This window comes from Mus musculus, chromosome 13, assembly GCF_000001635.26.
Source record: "Mus musculus strain C57BL/6J chromosome 13, GRCm38.p6 C57BL/6J".
NCBI classification, from domain to species: Eukaryota; Metazoa; Chordata; class Mammalia; order Rodentia; family Muridae; genus Mus; species Mus musculus.
Genome location: NC_000079.6, coordinates 94,857,547 through 94,885,481, shown reverse-complemented (window position 1 = coordinate 94,885,481; position 27,935 = coordinate 94,857,547). Strand labels below are relative to the sequence as shown.

The window sequence follows — 27,935 nt, the reverse complement described above, 5'->3', positions numbered from 1 at the left end:
CGAACGAACCAGTCGCCAGAGAGGCGTCTCACCGCTCCACCCTGGTGCCCTCCTGCCCTGCCCCAGAGCACAGCGCTAGGCCCGAAGCCTCGCGAGACCCCGAGCTCGCGTGGAAAGCTCGCGCCCCGGCCTTCACGCCTCGCAGGCTTTGCAGGCCTGACCCTGTCTGCTGCACAGCAGTCAGCCTCGCTGTGATGGCCTCCCGGTGCTGCCCAGAAAGTAATTCCAAGTCTTTCAAGGGCGAAGAGCCCAGGCAACCCAACCACCACCTCCCCAGCTGAGCCTAGCCCTCTCCCCGCCCTTCTGAGACCCCCCACTTCCTGCCAATCCACATCACACCAAAACCCATCATTCTGTGTATCACATACGGAAAATGATTTTATTTTATCCATTTACATTTAACTTGATATAAACTTGTCCGGAAAAGTCAAATAATATGCTTTATATTAGCTCAAACATTTATTAAGAAAACCAAAGTCCATAAATAAGCACAGACAATAAGTTAAAACATATCACAAATTGACCAGTATGTAACAAGAATGCTTTATCTACACAAAACATCCTATTTCACATGTTTGTTCATTCTTAGAAAGCGCTTCTGTTCTCTGGGTTTGGATTTGACCAGCACATGCAGAAAGAGCTGATTGTGTTTCTCTGTACAAAGTTGCAGGGTTGTAGATGTCCGCCTGCACCCACCGGTGGCCGGCAGGAGGCCAAGGGGGCACGAAGGACGCGATAGGACGACCACAAAACAACCAAGGGCACAGAGCAGCGAGAAGAGAAGAAAAGACGAAAAAGGAAGCAAACGAACGCCAGTCTTGAAGGATCTAGAAAAGAGATGTGGCTTTTTGCTTTTACAAAAAGGAAAAAAAAGATTCCTTACACGTGTGTTTTGTTCTTCCTAGAAAGGCCTATCAAAATGGGAAAGACCACCTCTTCATCACATAAGTGCCTAAGTCCGCTCCAGCCACCCAATCCACTGCCATGTTCCTCCTGAGACGCCTTCCCTTCTACCCCCTCACAGCTGAGCTTAAGAAAAGAAAAACCAAACTATAACAACGAAAGCGGTCTTTTGCAAGCCAATCGAGGGTTGCATGGACAGTGACTGGATAGACAGGGTAGGGTGGTGGTCCGGGAAAGAAAAAAGGGAGGTCAGAGAAAGAATACGGGGCTAAATCAAATGGCATCAGTTGGGCCCTCAAATGAGGCGGTTGGTAGCAATGCTTGTCCACCTTTAAGACAAAAATCCCTAGCATTGTGCTGTACCTTGAACACGTCCATGTGTGACCAAGATGCACTGTGTGTGTTTGCGCGCGCGCGTGTAGTGTCTGAGCGTGAGCTATGGTGCGAGTGTGTGTGTGTGTGTGTGTGTGTGTGTGTGTGTGTGTGTGTGTGTGCGTGTTTCTGCCCACAAACCAGTCCATTGGTGTCTGATTTCAGATCCTGAGTCGACTCCCTGGTAAGTAAAATGGCGGGAAGGATGCTTTCTGCCGGGCGCGGGAGCAGGGACGTGAGGCTCGGGGAAAGACTGACCCCAAAGGGAGGCGCGGGCGAGGCGGGGGGTCGTGGGGGTTGGGGAGGGTGGTGACCGAAGTGTGGTCGGGGTGGCTGCCAGGCAGAGGCCGGGAGGAGGGCGCGAGCACGACCTGGGCGAGCAGGGGGCCGAGGCGGCGGGCAGCACGGGGTTCGGGGAGCCGGGCTCGGGGAGGGAAGTCGGGAGGCGACCTCGCCGGGGCTCGGGGAGGACCGGGGACACCGGGGAGGGGGAGGGGCTGGGAGCCCGGCGCGCGCGGCCGGGGGTCTGGGGGAGGGGACAGGGGCAGGGGCGGCGCCCGGGCGCAGCGGGCGGCGCGCGGCGGCATTAGGTGAAGCTCATGGAGACTGTGTGCTCGAGCGCCTTGCGGCGCAGGGAGGCGATGCTCGTGCCCCGCCACACGTCGCTGCTGTCCGGAGAGCTGCAGAGCTGGGGCGAGCCGGAGACGTTGCTGGGGCCGGGGAGGGAGGCGGGCACCATGCCGGGGAAGGCGGGCTGGTAGAGGTGCGACTGCAGCCCCGCGCCGTTGGAGCCCGCCAGGCTGTTGGACAAGCCCATGGAGTTGGGCGGTGGCCCGGCCGCCAGGCTGCACTGGGACAGCGACTGCGCCATGGCCTGCTGGCGGCCGAGCGCGGGCGGCAGCGGCAGCTGGGACACGCCAGGCATGGCGGCCGCCGCCCAGCGGGTGTCGTTGGCGTGGAAAGAGCACAGGCTGTCGCCCATGGCGGCGGCCGCGGCGGCGGCAGCCGACGGGAACTGGGGCAGCCCCGGCGTGGGCAGCAGCGTGCCTGGCGCGCGGAACACGTTGGTGGTCTTCTTGCGCTTCTTCCACTTGGCGCGGCGATTCTGGAACCAGACCTGCAGCGGGCGGGGTGAGGGGAAGGGAGACAAGACTCCACGAGGTTAGCGAGCAGGGTCCGAGCTTGAGGTCCCCAAGCCTTGCTTCACACCGTCACCCAGTCCCAGACTGAAATGATGCTCCGAGCTCGACACCCCCCCCCCCCACGCCCGGCGCGAGCTCGAGGCTCTCCGCCGCCGCGGAGCCACGCACGTCCCCTTAGCCTCCACCGAGCGGAGACTCCGGGCGCTCTCGTGTCGCGGTGCCCTCTGGAGCGGAACACACCGAGCAAACAGCACTGCATAGACCACCGTTTGCAGCGTTCACCGTCCTGTGCACTCTGGCATAGTCTGTGCAATGCACAGAGGTAGTAGTGGTCGTCAAGCAGGCATGTGTCAAGGCTCGACCCACAGGTGTACAAATGAAGACAAACATGAGTACCCATGTGACTTAATGGCATGTCTCATAGCACTGATGGAGTATAGAATTTTCAGAAACACTGGAAATTTGGGGATTGATGAAAGGCCACGAATGACATAAACAGTTTCAAAATCGAAAGACAAAGGAAGCTCCTAACATCACGGTTGACAGAGCAGAGAGGTTAATATAGTGACCCGTGTGGCAAAGTGAGCCACTGAGCTTCGGTGTTATTTGGTTGCCACCTTGATTTCTGATTTCTCCCTCAGTGCTTGGAGCAACTGCCACAATGCTCCTCCCCATCTCTCTCCCAAAACGCTCTGAGGGCGCCTTTCTCTGCCCCAAGCCATTCGGGGTGTGCTGGAGCTCTCTGACTGAACCCCTGGGCCTTACGCCTTCCAGTAACTTACTTCAGATTCGTGGTAACATGTCCTCTGATACCTGTAAGCTGAACATACCCCAACACACCTCTCGTTTTATAAACTAAAGCAAATTTCCTAAACAATGCGAAGGAAAGGAGGTCAGCTTTAAGAGTCACGCTGGTCAGGATGCAAATCTAAATTTGCTGGGACAATGGACTGGTTTTTTTTTCCCCCCAGGGAGAACTGTCTATTAAAATATACATCAAACAAGCCCTCCTGGCTTTTGTTTCCTGATTATGGCCCAGGAATTTCAGAGCCTACCAGGCAAATGTGCCTACAAATGTCAAAATCACTGTCACTGAGCAAAATTTCCTCTTAGAGGTACTAGACAACCAACCTATCCAACCTTGATAATTTCTCCTCACCATCTATTTGCATTTTATCTTTAAGGGGCTGGGGCTTCCTCAGAGAGTTTAGTTAGCAGACTTTTCATTCAAAATCTAGTTAGCGGGATGACTACTGAAACGAAATATAAAATGGTGCCAGGCACAGATCAGATGTTGACTAGTTTCCTCTTAGAATTTGGCCAACACACACACCCTACTCTCCAAATCCCCCCCCCACGTGATTTATCTGGTAATCCAATCTATGTAGTAGATGATTTGCAAGCTGAAGTGTCGAGGGTATGGATATACCTGCCTTCATTCTTGGTAAATCAAGAATTTATAGCGGTGCAAGCAAGCATACACTTTGCTTACCAGTGTGAATAGTTTTGCAGTCTACAATCCTCTCTGAGTCTGCCTTGCCTTCCTATCTTACCTAGGGCTTCTTCCAGCACTTTATCTTTCTCTAGTTTGTACACCATTTCCCACATTGCTGCTTAACCCTATATTGATGCTGGGTAAGCTTCCTTAGCGCAAGCTCTAGAGCTGTGGTGCGGGGACTAATGAGGCTTCAGGGCCCGATGATGATGATTGCAGCTGGATGGAGCTGTTAGCAGCCTTTGGCCTTGGGTGGACAGTGAAGAGACCTAAGGTCCCAAAGACCCTTTGCAGCACCTAGCTGACACTAGTGTGGGAAGTTGGGCAAGAGGACACCCTTGACTGAAACTTGCTGTGTCTGAAACTTGCAGCCTCCTAGGAACATTTTGAAAGGGAGAGTCAGGACCAATTCCTACCACTCCCCAGAGCGAGTGAATCCTAAATGGTCAGTGTTTTGAAGATGGTAAATTGGACAAAGGCTTGGAGAAAGAAGCAACAGAGAAAAAAACAAAAACAAAAACAAAAAACACTGCTCAGCAGAGTTTCAAGAGCAAACAGTACTGCAGAATCCAGAAAGAACCACTGTTAAAGGACAAAATATTAGAGGAATAATCGAAAAATCATGCTCAATTATGTTTGAGGGTTAGTAGTCAAATGATGGCTACAAAATTTTTAATGTTTCATGGTTTACTGAGATTCAAGGGGGAAAAATCTGCATGGAATCTGAACACCTCAATTCCAAGCTATGATGCATATGTTTTTTAAAATGTGAATGTTTCCACTTGGAAACTAGAGCATGTCGGGTTAAGATGCAGACAGAACCTAAGGGAGAGTTTTGGAATGCACTGATGACAACTCCAGGAAATCCATTAACCACAGCCAAAGACCCAACTTTGCACTCAGTTTGAAATGCAGCTCTCCTCAGAAAAATGCTTAATACAACAGTGAGAATCTAATGGAGGTTGGAATCTAAAAATCCACTTTCATGATATCTGCTGTTACAGTAATATAGACATACTGTAAATGTATTTTAAAATATATAGCCCGTTTAATTCCCCAGCTATAAATGGCTCAGGAATAGAAAAAGAGGGGGAGAAAGAAAGAATGCCCCCCCACACACACACACTTGAAGCAAATGCTTTATGAAGACCTCATTGGAATCCAGCAAATGATTAATGTGTAGATATGGGAGGAAATCTGGGGAGCTGTATTAAAGCCTAGATCTCAGGTTCATTTCGATCAGCCAGCCGTGAACTCTGGGCCGAATTCATTACACTTTAATAGTGCTGGGAGAGGAAGAAAATGCAATTTCTCATTCCATTAGAAAACTCGAAAATACTCTCAGCTTGTCCCCCCTATTAAGATGTGGCAGGTGACAGGGCCATTCTAGGGGACACGGTCAATGGAATTACAGCACATTATTTTTGTTCATATAAAATATTGAAAGGCAAGCCTGACTGTGCAGAAGTTATTTCACTGATTTGGTTTTTATGTAAATAAAATATTGAAAGTTAATTAATCCGTGCTAGAGACTAATGATTATGCTTATTATATTGCATTTGATCGCGTAATTTGCATGATTCTCGCATTGCTGCTTAATAAGCCATTCCAGGTTATAAATAATTCTGAAATTGGTTTCTAATAATGGCATGCTATAAAAGGAATGGTTTTATTACACTAGCCAGAAAAGGGGAACAGTACCATACAGGAAGTGGCCTCCATGTGAAAAGAGGTGCTTTAGTAAACACTTCAAAATGTGATATAGTCCAGATAAAGGCAAAAAAATAAATATACTGGATAATTCAGTCTAAAATTAAAAAGTATCTTTAAAAACATGCAAGCACAATAAGTTAAATGTTTAGATCATTTTTAATCAGTGCAGTGGCCCACATACTGGAAAGAATGTGTGGCAATCTGTTAACTATAAAGAAAACTATGAAGCACTCATCATATAAGAATGTAAACCAATTACTATTTAATTTGAATTTGGTCAAGGAGCAATGGTACAGTGAATTGTGAAGTAAATACATTTCCCATAAATTATTTTCGCATTACGTTACATAATGTTAATCATTTTGAAATGTTAATTAAGAAGGTTATGTTGATCTGATTACTTTTTAAACTATGAAACATTATTTTTAAAAAATATTGAAATTGCTGTTCTATTAAATTGTTTTTATCAGTAGACTCAAGCTATTATCTTCGGTTGAACATTATGCTAGAACAATTAACATACTTTGTCTCTTTCTTCTTGCATATTCTTTTGTGTACTTTTTGAACATAACTACCACACAGTTTATATTTTATTTCATTTATAACTTTTTCTATTAAAAGAATCACTGCCATTAACCTTTGGAAGACCTAATAAAGTTTAATAGACCTCATTTTCTTTTTTAATAAAATCAGCCATCCAATTATATTTTATTTGTGATTCTAAGTTCTATTTTAATTTGAACTAATTACCAATATGTCTAGGTTAAGATACAGCACTGCACTCTTTTATACAAAAATTAATAGCAAAGATTTCTCTTGAGAGCAAAAAGTAAATTTGTGAACTTTGATTCTTCGATATTGAGCTTACAATCAAGTATTATTGTTGGATTGTATATTTCCATGACAGTTTGAACCCACACTTAAAAAGTGTAAGGTGAAGATTTAAAGAACATTTAATATGCCCGAACAATGTAATTAGTACTCTTCATATGTGTAATGTCTTTGCCCCATTGTTTAAGCTTTTCAGAGTTCACTAACAAATACCCAGATTTATATTTAATAAAAATATTAATCGTTGTGAATATTTATCTATTAATTTGACCATTTTAAGTCTCTGGGATATTCATTTCTTATTAGAACAAAGGTATGTATTCCCGTTTAGATGAACTACAAAATGCCGAATGGAAATAAATCCTGATTTCCTGACCAATCAAATGTAAAAGAACTGTAGTTCTTAAAGTTAATTTCCAAAATCAGGTAGCACTGGCTTAACAAATTATTTAACTTAGCACCCAGGATTCTAGAAGGAAAGGGAAAAAAGGTCCAAAGTAGAGAGAAAAATATTTTCAGCACCGTGGATAGCTCTCGGCAAGCGCAAAGCTTCTTCAAGGCGCCTGTCAATGAAATAGTACATATTGCCAGTCTTTGTAAAAGAAACAAGAAAGAAAATTGGGGTTTATTAATCTTATATTTTCTCTCCCAATTTTCAAAAGAGATACAGGTGAAATTTTCTAGATTTCATATAATTACAATTTAGAAAGTGGTTGGATAAAATATGGGCACAATAACAAATTCCTCCATTACAATTTAAGCTTTCTGGCCTGAAAAGTTCCTTCTTTGGGTCAAATATCCACAACAGACAGTGCTCATTTCCTGCTTTCCTCCTTAAGGGAAATCTTAATTATTTTATTAAAATTCAAGACCCAAATTTCATAGGTGGTGTAGTATTTTCGGCCAGTCCCTGCGCGTAAATCACCCAAGGCAAAAAAAGCCTTTGAAAACAACAAAGCTGAGGGTGTTTTGCCTGTAAGACGAAAGAAGGTGATATTTTAAGAGAATAAAACCACACCTGGAAGTTTGAGTACTCCACCCCGCTTTTTAAAGACACCAACTGCACTGTGGTTCCTCTTCCTTGTTTCCTGTATTATTATGAAATGCCCCCCATTTATCCAAATGCATAATAGAAACTCATTACGGGGTAATGAAACACTTGTCAATAGAGCTGGAGCAAGGTGCGCGCTGGGCTTAGCTTCTGGGGAGACGAGAAGGTTCCCATCTTTGTTGGAAGAAGTTGGACTTGGGCCCCGCAGCCCCATAACACCGGGCTGCTTTTGAGGAGTTTTGAGATGAGGGATGGGGCTACAATGGAGGAAGTCCATGGGGGCCTGTGATCATCCTAGCCAATATTTGGACAGAGTATGGTATCCTCCGACCCAGGAACGTAGAAACAACAAGCGCGCAGCTCGGGATCCCAGCAGAGCACAATACCTACTCCGTGCTCTAATCCTCCCCTTCCCTCCTTGCCTTCCTCCCCTGAGCCCAAGCCCGCCTTACCTGCACCCGCGACTCGGTCAGCCCGATACGCAGCGCTAGCTCCTCACGCATGAAGATGTCGGGGTAGTGAGTCTTGGCGAAGCTCCTCTCCAATTCGTTGAGCTGTGCTGGGGTGAAGCGTGTCCGGTGGCGCTTCTGTTTCTGTTGGCCCTGCTGTTGGCCGGCTTGGCTGGGGTTGGGGCCGCCCTGGGGCCCCGGCTGCTTGTCTGGGTCTTTGGCGCTCACCGCCAGCGAAGCAGGGGTAGAGCCCACGGTGGTGATGTCCTCGCCCGGCAGCAGAGTGGCTCCTTCGACCGGGTCCGAGTTGGGTGCCAGGTCCCCTGGATGACCCCCAGGGTCAGAGCCCCCCACACCCAGCCTACACTTCACCGCCTCCCGGTGGCCCAGAAGCTCGGCGGCATCTTTCATACCTGAGGAGGGAAAGGGATCTCGATCAGTACTGTCCTGGCGACGTGAGGAGCCGGTGACTTCCCTGAGAGGTTCTGCTTCAGCCCCATCCACCGCTCCCTCTGCGCCCACGCTTGCCCCGAGGCGGAAACTGCCTGGTCCTCAGCCCGGTTTCCCAGGAATTGGACAGCTAGGTTGAAATAGCATCTCCTGGCCTCCTTCTCTCCACAGCCCGCTCTGGTGCTTCACAGCTCCGGCCTTCGTGTCTCCCACAAAACAAAACAAAAAACAAAACAAAAACAAAAACAAAAAAACCACTCCCAGGCCTGACAATGAAACACACCCGAGTCCTTTCACTAACTGTAACCCTGGTGTCCCAGGAAACCTTGAGAAAATTCTTAGTCGGGTGGTGCGGGAGAAAAAGAAATCAAGAGAGAGCCTTTGGAGGCTGCTCCTCCTGAGCAAAGGCGCTAAATGAACTCTGGCCAATTCCCTCTGACTTTCGGAAGATGAATATGTCTCCAAGCCTTCCACCTCTCAAAATAAGCCCAAATCAGCTCCGCCTCCCCCTCAAATCAGAGAAAGTGTTTGGGAAACGGAGTCACATCCATCACTAAAGCTCCCCAAGCCTGAAGCCCAGAACTTGGTAACCCAGATAGCTTCAAAGAAATTTAAGTAAACTCTATAGCCATAACAGTGAATCAAACTTTAGAGAATTCAACTTTTCTCTCCCGAGAAATAAACGGCTCGTCCCTCCCCGTCACTGGTAACACCGAGTCCCTTGTAGAAGGCAGGGATGCCCGAGAGGATGAGTTGGGCTTTTCTTCTCAACCAGCACACTTAGCAAATCCACCTTCATACAGCGGCTTCTCCTTCACAAAGGAGAAGATTTTTTTTTAAAAAAAGAAAACAAATTTAAGCACACTTAGAGGAGAAGGTGATGATAGAAAGGAAGAAGGGGAAAAAGGGATGAAAGAAATTCCAAATCAAAGCAAACAAGAGTGGAAAAAGAGAGAAACACCTCCAAACAAATTATCGCGGGCTAGAACTCCTTCCAAAAATAATAATATTAATAATGAAGGGGAGAGAGAAAGAAAAAAATAAGAAAAACAAAAAGGTGTCAGCATCCCCAACTCCGTTTTGTTTTGGAATCTACATATTCCATAGATTTTTTTTAAGACGATGTTAAATCAAATTAAACTTTAATACAGCACAATTACTTTTAAAGAAATTAGTCCATTTAGGGCGCATTAAGGTAAAATAAGGAACAAATTGACAATTTCCTGCCCCGGCTTCTCCTGGCTGCCCGGGTGAGAGGCGCTCACTCACCTAGCCTGGCGTCCAGGAGGTCGGCGTGAGACAGCATCGCGCACCGCTCCAGGGCGAAAGCTGTTCCCCCCCAAATTTTAGCGGCTTTAAGTTATTTAAAATAGATATAAGCTATAAGCTATACGATATAGATATATATAGATCACCTAAATGAAAGAAAATTCGGTTTGTGGTTAAAAAGGGGGCTTCTTGCATTATAATGTCCTTTAGAGAGACGGGGAGGTGCTTAACAGATGAATGAACCCGTGAGCAGCTCGGCGAGGGGACCAATCAGGAGGGCAGCCTGCAAATGTCAGCGCCCGGAGAGTCCCCCACTCCGCCCGCCCGCCCGCCTGCGCCTGCCGGGAGGAGGCGGCGGCCGCAGCCCAGGCAGCTCCAGCCTCCAGCAGCCGCTAAAGCAGCAGCGGCCACCTTGGCCTCGCCCTGGGCCTCTGGGCCGAGCCTCGGTCAGTTCTTCCCAGAGATTTTCTCCGGGCACATCTCCCCTTTCCTTGTCCTGCCTTGCTCGCTTCACAGGCTCTGTGTATCAGAGCTAGGGTGTCCCTGGAACGGGGGCAGTTCAGACACCAAAGCAGGACATGACCTCTGCATGACCTGAGAGTCGCCACCCCCAGCCCACACACATCCCACCGCACCCGCGCCCCCGCTGCCCCTGCTCGTGCCAGCTAGGGGACACTGGACCGCGGTAGTCAAAGCCCTAGCTCACCAGGCAGCCAAGCTACCATCTCTAGAACGACCCTAAATTTCTGCCACTGTTCTGCAGGCCTTCTCTAGAGACCCAGACTCTGGCCTACTGAGCCCCAATCCCATTGCAAGCCTAGAAAATAAAGAGGAAGTTGCCCCCCCACCACCACCCCGCCAAGGTCCCCTGTCCGCTTTGGGGGAGGGGGAGACTTCATGAAGTGAGCCTTCCTCCAGAACTCCAGAAGCTGCGTTCCAGGGCCACCTGCCCGATAGGCCTACACTCTCACCCAGGTCCCAACCTGCTCTTTCGGTCAAAGTTTCTAAGTTCAGCTAGACGACCAAAGCCACTTAAGGCAGTAAATAAAGTTAACCGCTCTTTATTTTCCTCTTGGATGTGTTAAACTACTTGAACAATTTAAAGTGCTTTTGCACAAGTGAAGCGAACCATTTCTAATGTTCTGATTTTTCAGAGCCAGCCAACAACAAAGTTTAGATTAGTAATATATTTCTAACCAGAGTAATTTTCAAGATCATTAGGCATTTATGTAATTAGTGCCAAATCTATAAGCTTTTATTACGATTATTAGAGTAAAATCAGTATAAATTTGTACTAATTTACTACTGTTTAGACTTGGCTGCCAAGCCCAGAGGTTCTTATTGTAAATGATAACTGAGGAAATTAAGTGCAAAATTCTGTACCGTTTCTGATCTGCTCCCAAACAATCCGTTTCAATTGTATTTGCAGCAGAACATGATGCCCCTTTAAAGTTATTTGACTTGTATTTTTATTTGCAACACAAGAAAAATGCCCTCTACCCAAGGCAAAATGAAAACTGATATTTACTGCTCCCAACTTGATTAACATTGATTTTTAATTCGAGGGTGATGCAATTAAGATTATTCATTTAGTGCAAATAAAGCTTCCACAAAGGGTGGCCCTCTGAAGTCTGTTTTAAATAATACCGAACAAATGGCTTTTTTTGTTCGTCGCCCAATTGACTTACACAAAACATTGAAAATGCTGCCCGAGAGCAGATGCGAGGGTGTGTGTGTGTGTGTGTGTGTGTGTGTGTGTGTGTGTGTGTCTGTGTCCTTTACTCTGTGTGTGACAGGGAAGAGCAAGGAGACAAAGGAGGCGGCGAAGCAACTCTGGGGCAGTTTTGTTTCCTCCTCGTCCTCAGCCCTTTTCAAAGTCCTGCGGTGCCCAACCCGGGTGCGCGCGTCTGCACCGGGGCACACTCGCTTGTGAGTGCAGGGTCTGGGCTACGTGGGTGTCGCAGAGCGCCGGAGAACGCTCACTCCGCAGCTCGGGACCTGGCGGGGCTGCAGTGGCCGCCGGGCAGCGGGTACCAACCGGGCCTAGCAGGAGCTGGGCGCCGCGAAGCCGGGGGTGCGCTCTAGGAGGAGCCTAGGCGACTCTAGCACGCCTGGGAGCCTCGGGGGCTTTCGGCCAGCGCCTGGTGTGCTATCCAGAACGGTTTTTCCTGAAAGGGAAATCCCAAGCCCTAAAGCAAACCGAGCCCCTCTGGTAGCAGCTTGATTTTCTCTATACACCTCCCACTCCCCATTTTGACAACTCGGCCGCGATCAGCAGGAGGGGACAGTTCAGCCTTCCAGGGCGGGACTGTACGCTCTGGACCTGGCACAAGAGCACGCACCTGGGACTGCCCCCGGGTTTCAAACTACCAAGGAGGGGTTTTCTGGGTATTCAGGCCTGAAAGGCAGGTAGAGGTGTAGTCAAGTGGCTAAAGAAGGAACCAGAAGGTGGAGTACAGAAGGTGGAATAGCGGTCGCCTGCTCGGTAGAAGAGTCTAAGAAGTCCGGTCCTGCGGTGACCTGGCTGCTTAAGTGAGAGACTTGAGAGGTCACCTGGGAAGAGAACAGGCGCGAGCTTACAAGTGTGTGCTCACAAGCGCTGGTGCCCGCTCCCGCAGCAGCCCTGTATCTGCTGCCTTCCTTGCCTGGCGTCCTCACATGTACTCGCTCGTATATTCTGCTTTGTTGTATCTTTCAGGTCGATAAATAAATGTGTAATAGTTAATGTGAAGACACATCAGAGTAATAACAATGGGACAAAATCAAAGGATTATCCATCTCTGTTAGTAACCACTGAATAACAATGTTGCAGCGTGATTGATAGCCCGCTTCATTTTATGACTTTTCTATTGGTCTTGATTTTTATAGCAGTGTAAACAAACTAAATCATTTCTTCCAAGACTTCAGAGCACAAGCACCTCAGAGAAGGGAGGGAGGGAGGAAAGAGGAAAAAAGAAAAAGGGAAATCTGAGAATGGGAGGGGGTGACGGGGCAGCTTGGGGGCGTCGCGGTGGGGAGGGAGCGAGCTGGAGCCGGGACCTGGCAGCCAGCAGGCGTGGCAGGGAAGCAAAGAGAGTCCGTGTGTGAAGTGGTTGCCCCCACGCCCCCACTCCCTGTTCTCGCTCTGCAACTCGGTTTGGCCAATGTCTGAATCCACCTGGGCAGCGTGTGAGATGTATTTACCAGAGTTTTATTCGCCATCATCTTCCCACGTTCCTGGGGCAGCCGGGAAAGTGCCGGTCAGGCCCATTGCTGTTGATAATTCAAAGCATTTCCCACATGATCATGGGAACTGAAGTCCCTAACAAGGCGAGGCTTTAGCGCAATGGCCCCCAAATCTTCGGAATGACAAGAATGTCTTCAGAAATCACTTCAAAGCAAAGTAAAAGGATTTTCTATGACGGATCCAGTGATTTTTCCTCAATAAATAGGTTTTAGATTGTTACACACACGTAGAAGTGGAACAAAGGGAACTACCAGAAAATATATTGGTTGCCCCTAATAAAATTTATTTAGACAGTTTACTTCTCATAAAAAATAGAGATTGAATTTTGTACAAGAGCCTGCCAAGGGACGATGCACCGGGAAGTCTTTTTTTTCTTCTTCTTCTTCTTCCTACCCCCCTCCTTTTAAAGAAAGCACAAAGGGCCTTTAAAGGCCAGGGAACTGGCTCCTGGCTCCCTTGGCAGGAGCCCCAGACCAAGGAGAACTTGGTAGTTCCATGAGAAGTCGACTTTGGAGGAGAGGTGTTTGTTTAAAAAAAATCTTATAGCTATGTAAATTATAAGTACACCCATTATACAAACAATGCCGCTCCACTCTGTTTGACATCCAATTCGGAACAAGTCTTAGAAATAAGGTGTAGCTGGACCAGGCAGGGGAAGAAGATGGGAGGGAGAGACCCACCGGCAACAAACCCGAAAGATGGATTTATGCAGATTAGGTTTAAGATTCTGATTTTTCTCTCTAATTGTGTTTCTGCTATCATTGCAAATCCTTTGTCCAGACAGAGACAGGGAAAATAAAAATATATAGAGGGTTCTCCAGGAAGAATTGGGTAGTATGCCCAGAGCCCTAATTGCTTTTTCCACTTACAAAAATCTCGGGTGTTTGTTAAATGTAACTGTAAGCTGCTTGTGTTGTTTGTAAACAGCTCTTTTCTGTGCAGACAGTGGGCTGAAATATGGCGCGTTATTATTCACATTCCTGCTATTAGATGCTGAATTGTAACATTGTTCCCTTTAATGAGAAGCGCCTCCCTCAATAATTAACGATCTCACATTTTCCTATTTTCTTGCCTGATGAAAAGAATCAATTTTAATTCGTGGTAAATTACAGCCATGCTTTGGGGTATTATTTGCTTACTGAAAACAAATCAAGTGACTTGAACACTCCTGTTTACTTTTCCAGATATGCAATAACCCAAAAGCAACTGTACATCAGATCGCATCGCTCAGGCGCACTTCAGAATGGAAGAAAAGATTAAAACGCAGGGAGGGGACGCAAAGGAGGTGCGGGGGGGGGGGGGGGAATGCAGGGAGGGAGAACCAGACCCAAAACATTTGCAACAATGGTGACCAGGATTTCTCAGATCAACCTCAAAAGCCCGAAGTGGTGCTTCCCCAAATCTCAGTGTCCATCCTGTTCTGGTAAGGGTCCTTCAATCACATGACCATCCCGGAATTTCAGACTGCTCCAGCGGCGGCTCGTTCACCGGAGTGGGTAGGTAGAACAGGAGCTGAGAGAGCAAAGGGCGCTTCCACACTCCTCTGCCTGAGATAACTCTAGGAGTCGCCAGCCAGAGACCACAGCCAAGGAGGATTCGGTTGAATGCCCCTGCCGGTCCACTGCAAAAACTCCTTCCTCTTCTGGTGGGGCCTCTTCAGGGCAGAGAGAAGCATCTGTAATTCTTAGTCAAACAGGCACGGGCCTAGCTCAAACCTCAAGACCTCCGTAACTCCGGAGCTGAGAGACCTGAGGTCAAGACGCACTTAGCCTGTATTGTCTCCAAACAGAGCCGACTTAATCTAAAGGAAAACAAAAACAAAAACCTTGACTACAGACCCAAGCTCTCAATATTCTTTTTTCTTCTTCCAACACTGAGAGCAGGGTTTCATACATGACCTGTGCACTTGTGTATGCGCTTTTGTGAGCAGTGCACTGCAGGTCCATTGCTTGGTCACCTACAGGGCCCGCGTTTGCCAGTGGCGCTCAGAAGCAAGAAACCTGGCTCAAACTAATGTCATAACCCGGGAGCTTGAGGCAATACAGGAAGTGATGGATGGATGGTGGATTGATGGATGGATAGATAGATAGTTTTTCTTTGAATACGTTTGCACACGTTTGCTTTTGCAAACTAAAAGCAGATCTTCCAGACAGTCCCCCTGCGTGATTCTTCAAGAGCTGAACCGCCAAGACCCTAGCTTGCTTCTTTCTCTAGTCTTCCCCTTCTGCCCACTGCCGCTCAGAGGCCCTCAGTGCAGAAACAACCACACCAGACAATGACGAATCAGTTCCTGCCTTGTGGCTGTACTGTTTATCCTAGCTTCCCTGGCATTGCTGTTTGCCCTGTTATTTTAATGGGCCCAATTAGCCACCCGGAACATAATAAGTGGCACACGGGTTTTGTTGCATGTGTTAAGTTCGTTGCTTTTCTCATCTCTATTTACTTAGGATAAATAATCGTGTATCCGTTATTCAGTTAGGTGACAAGGCTAGTAATTGGAATAAGAAGGAAAAAAGTCTCATCCTTATACTCTTTCTATAACTAGATATAGCGCTAATAAGACTGCATCAATCTTATGTAGCAAATAAATAAAATAGACAAACAAACAAATTTGCCTCCAACAAGTTAATGCGGTGTATCTGAGTGGAAAGTAGATATTTTCACGCATTCTGGAGATGAGGAGTGACTTTTAATAAAATCACAAGAAAAACAAATGTAATTCTGTAAGCCATTTCTTCCAGAAGCCAGCATTCTTGCCACCCACTTCCCCCGCCCCGGCTTCTCCATCACAACCTCTCTCTTTTCCTAAGGAGTTGGTCCCGGCTCAGAATGACAAGGGTCTTGGCTTTGCCAGTCACTTTACACTTGGCTGGGTGAGATGGGGGCGGGGCAGGAATCTATAGGTAATTAGCCTTCTGCAAGTAGTATTTTTCTCTTTCTTCCACTTTCCCTCCATTCTTGCTTTCTTTTCTCCCCTCTTCCTTCGCTCCCTTTCCTCTTTTTCCGTCCTGCACGCTTTTCATCCTTTCTATTCTCCCTCCTCTTTGACCCGTGTCTCCTGCCTCTCTTTTTCTCTTTTCCTTCCCTCTCTTCTCCACTACCCCCCCCCCCCACACACACACACACACTTTCCCCTGCCGGCCCCCTTTCCCTGTCCCTTGTCCCCTCCCAGCAGCCCGAGTGCAGCTAATTCCGGGCGTCTATATTCACTCAATTAGAGAAATCTACAGTGAAGATCGATCTTCCATCTGCAGACATGCCAGCTTAACAAATTAGATTCTTGTTTCGTGCAGGTGATTTGGTGACAGTTGGGGAATTAGAAGTAATAAGTTGTTGTGTTTGAGCCCGGGCCCCCGCCCCCCGCCGGCGCCCCTCCCCGCCCGCCGCCCCGCGGCCGCGCCCGCCGCCCGGCACCCCCGCCGCCCCGGCTGGCCCGCGCCCGCCGCCGCCGCCGCATCCCCCGCCGTAATTAGTGCTGCTGCCCTCCATGTGGGCTCGATTAAACCGTGATTTAGCCGAAAGAAATATAATTATGGCTGCAAATAAAATAATCAGCATTGAAGAGCGATTTCCTTAATGAGATGGAGCGGTTGCACGTCACGGAGTAAAGGGGTCTCATTAAGAGGTGGTAATGAGGCTTGGGTGGATGGTGCAGTCACAAAATAGCCCAAGTCCCCAGCAGGCCCGGCCCGCCCTGCAAAGCGGCCACTGGGCTCTGCCACCCCGCCCCACCCCGCCCGGCCTCCAGGGGGCGCTGCGCCCGCCGCACGGTCTCCTCCCGTGGCCGCGGCTCTGTAGCCCAGCCGGGTCCTTGGCGGCCCGCGGAGAGCCAAGCTGCAGCCACGTCCCCGCGCCCACGTGCGCCTGCTCCGGTCTCCTTTCCCCAGACTACATGGAGGACAGCAGGCTGGGTGAGCGGATGGCAGCGAGGGGCCTCTGCTCGGCGCCGCCGGTGTGAGGCAGGATCAGACCGGACTTCTGCGAGCAGGTGGAGTCGCCTCCCGGGGTAGGGGTGGGGGGCGACACCACCAGAGTTCCCTCAGAGGCAGGTGCCACACCCAAGCTCAGAGCCTCAGCCTGGCCTGGAAGGCCTTGGAACTTACTCTCCCCATGGCATTTTCCAAACTTGATTGAAGTCTAGAGAAAGTCACAACACCATTTTAACTCAAAACTTTCTCACCTGGGTTCCTCTGATCTTTCTGGTCCATAGCTCAGGGGCCCTGAATTCCTTTCTTAGTCAAGGTATATATACACACTCCCGGATGCCTGGGTATGGTGAGGCCTCATTTGTTTATTTGTTTGTTTGCTTTCCTTTTATTTTTATTTGGTTTTTCTGAGCCAGGGTCTCACTTTGTAGCCCTTGCTGGCCTGGAACTCCCTGTGTACACCAGGCTGGCCTCCAGTTCACAGAGATCCACCTGCCTCTGCCTCCTGCGTGCTTGTTTTAAAGTCGTGGGCCACCACAGGCAGCTGGACGTCAGTATTTGTTTCTAATTGGATTATTAGCCTTCTCTGGGGTTGCAGTGTTGGACAAGGAAAGGAACAGTATCCATACACTGTGACTCTCAGCAGCTGACACCTTTTCTTATTTGCCCTACTATGTGCTAGGTCCTGTGTTAGAGAGATGGACAGATGTTACTTCTGGCCAGGCTTTCAAATGGGCATGGCCTACATAGAGTTTTCTGCTATGGTGGATTCTGTTCATCAGACAATTGCTCCCTTGGAAGCAGCCATGACCCAGCAGGAGAGTGCATGGCAGATGGAGACTGCTCTCCTCGTGGTGGCCAGGAAGCTAGCAGGGAGAAGGCCCTGGGTCCCAGGAACCCCAGCAAGGCCACTGCCCTGCTAGCAAAAAGACCTGGTTTTCTTCAGTTAGGCTCTGACTCCTGAAAGTTTTGCCACCTTTCAGGTTTCCTCAGTGTATAGACCAAGCCTTCAACACATGCCTCTTTATAAAGCCAGGGTCCCCTTTGCCCTCAGCATGGACTCTTCTTGAGCTGCACCCTGGGCCCCTCCATTTGCTTCAGGGTACTCTTTTAACTTTCTCCATCAATAATGTGTTTCTAGCCAGAAATCTGGTGTCCCAGGAAGATAGTAGCTCTCTTCAGTGCTACTAGTTAATGGAATATCTTTTATAGAATGTTCTCATTCTATAAAGGGCCACAAGGTGAGACGTGTCACCGAGATAAGTTCTTGGCCATAACTGGTAATGACAAGCTGGAAAGAGTCTTCCCCAAAGCACTGCCATCTTAAAGACTCTTCCACCCTCAACAAATATGGGTTGGTTTTAAATCCAAACCTCTATTAGGGTTTTCTGCATTCCAGAGTATTGTCAGGAAGCCTGCTTTGTGGGTGGACAGCTTCTGCCCCCTAGAAATAGGTCCTGGGCAGCTGGCATGGCCCCTTACACAATGGTGGCTCATGAATAAGCAGCCCTTACCCTGGGTGGCAGTGCAAGTGAATTAGATTAACATTCCCACCCTGGGGCCACAGGGATTGAGGGTGATTAAAGTCTGCCTTAAGCCCACTAAAGCCCCAAATCCACAGCTTACACTAATTCTCTCATTCACTCCCCAAAGGCATTTTCCACACTAGAGCCTGAAAGCCAGAAGCAGGGGGGTCTTCTCCGTCTCTCCTGCCTTCCCGAGTTGCTAACATATGGAAACAGCCATTTCTGCTCAGGGACAGTTCTCCCCACCCCCGCCCCTCACCCCTGGGTGCTTTAGCATGTGGATTTATTCACCAACCCCTTCATTTCTGAGAGGTCCCCCAAGTCACCCATTCGGAATGATGTTGACTTTTCGTAGACATTTTTCTTTCACATGTCTCCCTCCCTGAGAACCACAGATGCAGGAGGGAGAGGGGCTCTCTGTTAGGCGGGGCACAGTTAAGCTGCTGTAATGGAGATCCCAAAGTGGAGTGGCTTAGGGCAGACAAAATGTTATTTCTCTCACATAGCGGTCCAAGTAAACAGCAGTCCAAAACTATGTAAGAGGGACGTTGTCAATTTACTGATGCTCCGCCTTCGGGGATGCTTGCCCTGTGGACTAAGGTGGTAGCTGGGAAAGTTGCTGAAAAGCGATTCTTGGTCCTTTCTTTTGAGGAGACAGCTCAAAATTAGTTCTTTTCCTCTCACAAGACATTGGTGAGAATTAGGCCACAGGATCTTATTTAACTCAAAGGAAACTGGAGAACTGTTGTGTTTACATGAACTAGTTAAAGCACACAACCGTGCTCTCCTGCTCTGGGGCAGACAAAACTCCCACGCTGAACAGGAGCCTCACTGATGACCCTTCCTTCCTTAACTCTTCCTCAGTTTTCACACTGAAAGATGTGTGTGTGTGTGTGTGTGTGTGTGTGTGTGTGTGGTGGTGGTGGTGGCAGAAGGTGGATCAAGCAGAGTGAGCAGAGAAGGAAGTTGAGTTTAACTATCACTTTGATAGGACTGAGGACAGCATAGAGTAGTGACGCACAGTTCTCTGTGTATCTGGCAGGGCAGTGACCTGCCCTGAATGTGACCAGCACTTAGAGATGCTAGAGGCCCAGATGAAAAGCTGGGAGGAAGGGAGTGACCTTTGAGGGTGGGCCCTCTCTCTGCCCACCCCTACCCTGCCCCCAGCTCTTGTGAGCCCTGCAGCTCTGCTCTACAATACTCTTGCCTCCTTGATATTCCTCTCCCCGTGTCAGACCCACAGTGAAGGACAAACTGTCTATGAGTGGGAACCTTTGAGACCAGGAACTAAAATAAAATCCTCTCTCCTTTGAAGTTGTTCTTTGGAGTACTTGTCATCACACTGAGAAGTTTGTCTAGCATGAGAGGGCCGGCCAAGAGAGATATGATGGCTGCTTAAGCAAAAGAGAGCAGCAGTTGGATCTATAGCATCTCTTAGGAAGCCTAAGGTTCCCTTGCAAATGTAGACTGTAAAGATGAGGGTCTGGGATCAGCAATCTGATGCTTTGCCAGTTCATTCATCCATTGGCTATGTTATAATTTGGATATAATTTATATCTGCAGGTTCATGTGATGGATACCTAGCTGTAGAACTATATTGGGAAGTTCTGGGAACTCTAGGAGACCTAGATGGAGAAAGTAGACTATTGAGTCCTTAGAGAGCTCGCTCTCTCTCTCTCTCTCTCTCTCTCTCTCTCTCTCTCTCTCTCTCCCTCCTCCTCCCCCTCCCCCTCCCCTCCCTCTTCCTCTCCCCTCCCTCCTCCTCCCTCTCATTCCTTCCCTCCCTCCCCTCTGTCTATATGAGGGGAGAACCCCCGCTCACCTATACACTTCAGCCATTATGATAGTGTCCAAGCACACGGGACCAATCATAGACTAAACCCTCAGAACCCAGGAACCAAAATAAGTTCCTCTCTTAAGTTGTTCAGACAGTATAATTTGGTCACAGCTATGAAAAGTAACTAATGCAGGGTCTCATCCATCCATCCATCCATCCATCCATCCATGTATCCATCCATCCATCCATCCATCCATCCATCCATGTATCCACTTATTAAATTTGTATTGTGCACTGGCTATGAGCCAAGCATGGGACTTGAGCCTGTAGATATGATCTTATGATCATGCTCACATAGCTGACAAAACCAGACAATGGAGAGGTAAATGTGACTATGATGTGCCTAAGACAGTAGCTCAGAGAAAGCGTAGTCTAGGATCCTGGAAGTGATATCATAACAGAGACAAGAATGATATATAAGAGGTCACAAGCCCTATAAGGGAATTCTTTCTGCCAGGCGTGATGGCTCATCTTAGCAATTAGGAGGCTGAAACAGGAGGATTGGCATTAATTCAAGTCCAACTTGGAGGCTGAAACCATGTAGCAAAACAAACAAGCAAGCAGAAAAATAAAAGTCCAAGTCTAACTTTCTCCAGGGCTGTATGTCAACCTGGGTCCTGAAGTCCAGAGCCCTGGATTTAGTTCATGATGTTCCTTAAACAAAGGAGGAAGGGGAGCAAGAGAAGAGGAAGAAGAGGAGGAGGGAGAGGAGGGAGAGGAGGGAGAGGAAGAGGAGGAGGAAACTCTTCAAGGCAATTTCAAGTTGATTCAATGAACAGTTGTAGCTTAAGGGCCACATTCCCAAACCAAAGGAAAAAAAATCCCATGATACTATATAACAAAATTCCAGTAATAACAGCAAAGCTGTTGAATTTTAGCAAATGCATTCTCTGAGAGATTGAGCTAGTATGCAGAGGACTTCATCAGAGAGAGAGCTGGGCTGAGTAAAACAAGTAAAATCTATATAACGTGCCAAGAGATTAAATAAGGATTAGGAGACAGCTTTGAATCTTCACTAAAGACCAACAAAGAAAGGGCAGTCCTTCTGAGATGGGAAGCAAGCCTGTGGAATTCATCTCCTCCAAGAAGTGGTAAAACTGTGATGATGTGTGTTGGATGAGCATTTAAGGGGAACCAAAGACGGACAACAAAAGCAAATGAGAAAGTGACTTTTCCATTTCATCATTTAATAGTACAAACTTAAGAAATACAGGACTAGGGGCTGGAGATTTGGCTCAGTGGTTAGGAGCACTGGAGAACTCAGGTTCAATTCCCAGAACCCACATTGCAGTTCACAACTATCTGTTGCTCCAGTTACAGAGGATCCAACATCCTCACACAGATACATGCAGGCAAAACACCAATGCACATGAAATGAAAATAAATAAATTGAAAAAACGAAAAAAAAAAATACAAGACCTTTGTGGTAGGTCTGTAATATCAAGGACTTTCTATCTTGTGTCTTCTGGGTTGCCCCCAAGCTAGGTACATGCTGTCTAGGAGGGCTGGCTACCATGTTGCATTCTAGTAGCAGAAAAGTGTGTGTGTGTGGGGGGGTACAGGATAGAACCTCTATTTCCTTCAAAGACACAACCAAGGCAGGAGGCTAAGGTGGAGGATCGGGAGTTTACTGACAGCCTCAGCCTCACAGTGAATTTGAAGACATCGTGGGCTACATGAGACCCTGCCTCAAAAGTAAATAAACAAGCAAACAAACAAAAGAAACAAGAACTGGAAAGTGTGCACATCATTTCTGCTCAGAGTCATTAACCGGAACTTGGTACAATAATTATGCAGGTGCCAGGGAGGTCGAAAGCTGTCTTTGTCCTCAACAGCTATGCTTCAAGAGAGTCACAGCAGAGTCTTCTGTCAGTGATAGAAGGGGAACAGACGTCCGTCCGTCTGGCTCCTGCCTTTCCTACTCAGAACCTCCCACATCAGCACTTGAGAGCTAGTCTTCAGGAGTGTGTGCAGAGGCTGGGGACTGGTGGTCTCTGAATCACCATTTTTTTCTGGTCTTTTCGCTTCAGTACCTGTTAGTGCCCAGCTGCCGCTGCTTAGATGTTCAGGCTGAATCAAGATCAAATCTTCCCTGGGTTTTTCCCTTTGTCGAGACAAAATGAAGCCTTTACAGGGGTCACTAGATAGAGAGGTGAAGGAGCCAAGAAGGCCACCCTTAACTGTCCCATGTTACAAAGCCCCATAGCCTCTCTCAACATTTTTACACTCTTATCTGGAAGGACTTGGTCACAGCCCACATTTCCTGGTTGCTGAGTCACTCTTTTAAGTATCTACCCTCAAAGATGTATGTTCTTGCTGAAGTATTGCCCTCATCCCTATGTAAGGAAGCAACCCTACGTAAGGAAGCAACCCTGCCCGAGACTCAGGCTGCAGATGACTGTTCAGACTTTCCTAGCCACAACTTGTTCAGAATTCTCTGCCCTGTAGTCTTATTTCTGTGTCTTGGGCCTCTCCCACGTCTGTCCACCTGCAGAGCCACAGGCATAAAGGACAGTTGTTTGTGGGATATGGGTGGAACTTGGACCAATGAATGAGGGGTGTGGTGTTTTAAACAGTTTTGGCTTCCATAGACTTGGGCATTTGAATGCCTGGACCATAGGGAGTGGCTCTATTAGGAGGTGTGGTCTTCTTGCAGTAGGTGTGTCTCTGTGGGGGTGGGCTTTGAGGTCTCCTAAGCTAAAGCTACAACCAGTGTGACAGTCTCCTCCTGGCTGCCTTGGGATCGAGATGTAGAACTCTTGGCTCCTCCAGCACCATGTCTGCTGCACACTGCCATGTCTTTTACCATAATGCTAATGGACTGAGCCTCTAAAACTGTAATCCACCCCCAATTAAATGTTTCCCTTTATAAGAGTTGCCATTGTCATGGTGTTTTTCTTGCAGCAGTAGAAGGGGACCATGTGTGCATGTCATAGGTCCCTTACTGTGCTGGATGCCCCTCATCAATGGGGACAGAAAGCACAAGTCCAGTGCTGGGACCAAGTCACTCACACTAAGGAATTTCATTTTGATCTTTGGAATTGCTCAAAACTATGTCGGCACTGGCCATGCTTGTGATCCCAGCATTTAGAGACAGAGGTAGGAGGATTGTGAGTTTGAGGTTCATTCAGACTACACTGTGAGACTGTTTTAAAAAGGGAGTGAATGAATGAGGGAGGGAGGGAAGAAAGGAAAGGAAATTATACTAATTACATCATTTTCTTGATTTACAAATTTTGACATATACGGAAGATCTGGAATTCAAGATCATCCTGGGCTACATGGTGAGTTGAGGCCAGCATAGGTTACCTGGGATACTGTCTCAAAATACGATTCAGACACATAGTACTGAGATATTTGTACCGTTGCTCCATACCTGCATATTAGAGTGTGTGGCTGTACAGGCCTAGCTGTGATCTTGTTTTGTGATCTTCAGCGCACTCTATGAGAGAGTCCTCCACCACAGCCCTTCCTTATCATTCCCACATTGTGACCAATCAGTCTGTGGAGGAAGGGCCCAATTCCTCCTCCAGAAGGCTCAAACACACACGTGTACATACACACACACACATACACAAACACATATAAACGCGCACACACAGACATACAAATACACATGCACACACACACACACACACAGAAAGAGAGAGAGAGAGAGAGAGAGAGAGAGAGAGAGAGAGAGAGAGAGAGCTTTCTGTGCTCCTTAGACTCATTGTTCTACCACCTGGACCATTGCTCCTGTTTATTTCTTTGAGATCTCTATTACTAGACTTCCATATGATGACAGCTCTCTCTCTCTCTCTCTCTCTCTCTCTCTCTCTCTCTCTCTCATTCTCTCTCTCTCTCTCCTCTCCCCCCCTTTCACATCTCTGCCCAGAGCGTATTGCTAGAGAGCCCTATCATGATACCCTTTCCCCAAACCAAACCAGAGTTTCCTGAAATGTTCCCGTCAAATGCTTCTACCGTTCCTTCGCTTTAGCTTTTCGGCATGTCCTGATCTGAAAGCATGATACAGGCTTGCTTATTTATTGTGGCCTCTTTGCTTTAGGAGACTGCAAAGTCCACGAGGACTGGGACTTTCTCTTCAAGCTCCCTTTCCCCTAGAGCTGTCTGTGTACAGAGTATAGCAATCTAATAATTCAGAAAGGTGCAGTAGTATGGACCAAGAATATCCACACAGCCTCCAGCGGGCAACACAGACCACTGACATCATTATGGTCTCTGGTGGCAGCACAGACAGCCACACGGCCTCTGACGGCAGACTGGACCATAGACTCCAACACGGAGAACCTGAAGTCTAGAGATGGGCCTTGTGGCCAAGGTCCCCTAACGGCTAAAGGAAATCATAGCTGGGCTAAGTCTCCGCCCCGAGGTCTATACACACCCTCTGGATTAACCCTAATGAGGTTCAGTGAAATTTCCACTCAACATTGATACTTATTAGAAGAACCCCTATTTGCAGACCTCTCTAAACGATCTTTAAAGTGGGCCATGATGCTAGAGCCTACACCCTGAGGGGATACTTCACAGGGTTCATACAGAACACTCATATATTCGTGCTGTTTAACCCATCTTTATGCTTAATTCCCATCCATCCATCCATCCATCCATCCATCCATCCATCCATCCAAATATAGGCTTGCCCAAATCCTGGCAGGGTGATTACACTATTGTATGATAGTTTTCTGGAGACAAAAGGCAGGCTCCAGGAGCCTTGCGCTAACGCACAGACTATAGAGTCACGTTCTAGCCGGGCCCAATACAGACTCTCCACAAGTTCCCACAAGTCCAGAGTGGCCACCCAGCAAGAGCACCCGCTCCCTCAGGCAGGGACCCGCGGGAGGCTTGAGGTGGTGCCTGGCACGAAGCAGCTGCTCCCCAGGGGGCAGGGACGTGCCACGGCTGCAGTCTTTGGAGATTCTCACAGTCCTCGTTTTCAATTTGGACCTGGTAGCTAAAGAGGTAAATTGAGAATATTGATCAGCTCATCAGCTGGCAATTAGGCTGTTCTTTTCCCTTTCTGAAATTTGGTGTAACGCTTGTGATGGGAACGTGACCGAGTGCGGGCTCCAGAGCGCTTCTAGACTTCCGTGTGGCCTTTGAAGGCAAGGGCGCCTTGACTTGAGTATTTTTCTTGTTCCATCTCATCTGTCCACGCCATTGGATTTTGATTATTTGCATGAAGGAATGGCGCAAAGAGGGCAGAGCTGAGAAGAGGAAGGAGCAGGTGTGCTGGGTAAGAGAGGATGCCCGGAACAACTGTTGATCTGAGTTGCCAAAGAACGCAGAGCTCTCTTTCTTCCTGCGGTGGGTAGAGGGGTGGAGGGGGCAAGGGGCCGAACGGAGTATATTCTCAGAAAAAGACAGAGGTCCCAAAGAGAAGGTAGTGACATTAAAAACTAAGTAATGCTAAGCTTGTTTGTCCTATCTGCATACCGGATATTTACATTATGATTCATTACAGCAGCAAAGCATGAGGAAATATATATATATATATATATATATATATATATATATATATATATATATAGTTTTGGTTTTTTGGTTTGGTTTGATTTTTTTCTTTGTTTTTTGTTTGTCTTTTGTTTTTCGAGACAGGCTTTCTCTGTGTAGCCCTGGCTGTCCTGGAACTCACTCTGTAGAACAGGCTGGCCTCGAACTCAGAGATCCACCTGCCTCTGCCTCCCAGGTCCTGGGATTAAAGGCGTACGCTACCATTGCCCAGCTGGAACTGTGTATATTAAAGGGTCAAAGGTGAGAACAACTGTCCTAGAATCATTAGTATTTCCTTCTGCAAACAGTGTCCGTATTTTTCTGCTTGGCTTTGTTCCAACTGGCCTGCTGAAATCAACATATAACAGGAGTGCCTTGGGCTACTGAAACGGAAGCAGTAAGGGCTATGAGTAAGCCAAACAAAGCACATTGGCCACCCAACGGTCCAACTGCAAGCAGTGAAAGAAGTCACAGAAGCCAGGTTCCGTGGGTCCAGTATTAACTATGTAGCCTTTCAACAGCTTCCTTCGTGGAGGGAAGCACTAGTTTTGGGGTGACTTAGATCTCCTAGACATTAAGAAGGAATAGAAGGCAGTTGCAATCACAGCGATAAACATTGCCAAATACATGGTGGGCAAACCTGAAATTTGCTCCTGTAGCTTCTTTGCTGCTACTGAGGTGACCCTGTAGAGCTAAACCAAGCTGATTTGGTTTTAGATATTTTTCCTGCAGAGGAGAACCGGTGGATGTGAAAGCTGTAGCAATTGCTTTTTGGAAGGTGGACCAAGGTCCCTAACTCTTTCCTCCAAAGACAGTCTGGATTAACAAACCCCTCCAGCTATGGTGGTATACCTTAGAGTTAGCATTTTGGAGCTAGAGACAGCATGATCAGGAGGTCAAAGTTTGTCTTATATAGAGAGCTTGAGGCTAGCCTGGACTACATACATAACACCGTCTCAGAAATAAAACCAAACAACAACAAAAAACAATAACAGCAAAACCGAGCCCTAATCTAAATGTTTCAGCTGGCCTTCTAATCCATCGCCTCCACAGATAAACTCAGAAGAGACTTGTGAAGAAACAAGTTTATAACAGAATGGTACCAGACAACAGGGAAGCTAAGATTCCAGAACTTTCCTCCCTACCATTAGAACAGTTCCTTGATGTTGTATGCCGACCTGCAGCCTGCTTGAACCGGGTACACCTGGGAGGCAGGCTGGGGCCGAAAGAGACTTAGACGCAGAGAGATTAATGGAGACCAAGACATGATTCTGTTCAAGGCCCGCCAGTTTACTAAGAGAGTCTACTCATAAAAGGGGAAGGCCCATCCCCCACCAGTCCATTCTTGGTGTCTGGAGCCAGCCTGTAGGCGATGTGCAGAGTAGGATGTTCCTCTGAAATGTCTCAGGGGCCTCTCAGCAGGTAGCAAGTCAATGTCTTGGAGAGAGCAGTGGCAGGTGACAGAACAAAAGAGCCATCTAGGTCCGAAAGCTCCACCCTAGGTAATCTTCTTAGTGGCAGCAAGGTCAAAGTCTGGACCAGCCTGCTTCAGGGCTGAGGGAGGCTACACCTTGACTACAGAGGGGCACAGCCAAGCTCTGGACACCGATGCAGATTGTAGAACTAGAACATGACTTGCTTGGTAAGGGGCGAATGAAAACAGATACTCTTGTGGACACTGCCTTTCTGTAAGGCCCTGCAGCATTTTCCTTATGATTAGAGGCATTAAAGAACTGTGTAGCCCAAAGGAGCCATTTTCTAACTACGGTAAACTAAAATATAACTGTGTGTTTTGAGTGGTACCTAGTACTCAACAGGCACTTAATCAATATTCACTAATAACATTAGGCCACTCAGCGCTGAGCAGGAAGACAAGGCCATTTCTTTGTTGGCACCTACTTGGGTAATTGATAAAAATAATTGCAAGGCTTTAAATGTTTAGCAATGATTAGCTAAAACCATCACCTCTAAGCCCTTCCCACTTTGATAAACTCATTCCCAGAAAAATCCTCAGAGCCCTCGAAACAGCAGGGGAAGCAGCCAATACCCGCAGCTCAGAGTTTTCCTTGGGCTCTGTGAGCTACCCAATCGAGCCTTTTTGAATGATCTATGTAAATGAATTACGCTTTTTAATTAGGTGGTCTTTTCACTTGCATATTGATGTTTACCACTAATTACAGCGAGGCAGGAGGTCACTTGAGTGATATGGGAAGCAAGTGGCCTTTATTTCATTGAACTAAAACACTGACCGG

The 27,935-nt window shown here is 47.6% G+C and overlaps 1 protein-coding gene across 3 annotated transcripts; it reads right to left on the bottom strand.

Annotated features, from left to right (window-relative positions):
* Nucleotides 1-356: 356 nt before the first annotated feature.
* Nucleotides 357-9,846, bottom strand: Otp (orthopedia homeobox). Of its 3 annotated transcripts, none has more exons than NM_011021.4 (3): nt 9,676-9,846; nt 7,960-8,369; nt 357-2,392 (listed from the first exon to the last, which is right to left on the bottom strand). In NM_011021.4, the coding sequence occupies exons 1-3, from the start codon at nt 9,710-9,712 to the stop codon at nt 1,862-1,864; spliced, it is 978 nt and encodes a 325-aa protein (NP_035151.1). In that variant the 5' UTR covers nt 9,713-9,846; the 3' UTR covers nt 357-1,861. The 3 variants fall into 3 exon arrangements, with proteins under 3 accessions (NP_035151.1, XP_006517630.1, XP_006517631.1); XM_006517567.4 differs by lacking the exon at nt 9,676-9,846 and adding an exon at nt 8,690-9,565; XM_006517568.3 differs by lacking the exons at nt 7,960-8,369; nt 9,676-9,846 and adding an exon at nt 2,658-7,953.
* Nucleotides 9,847-27,935: the final 18,089 nt, after the last annotated feature.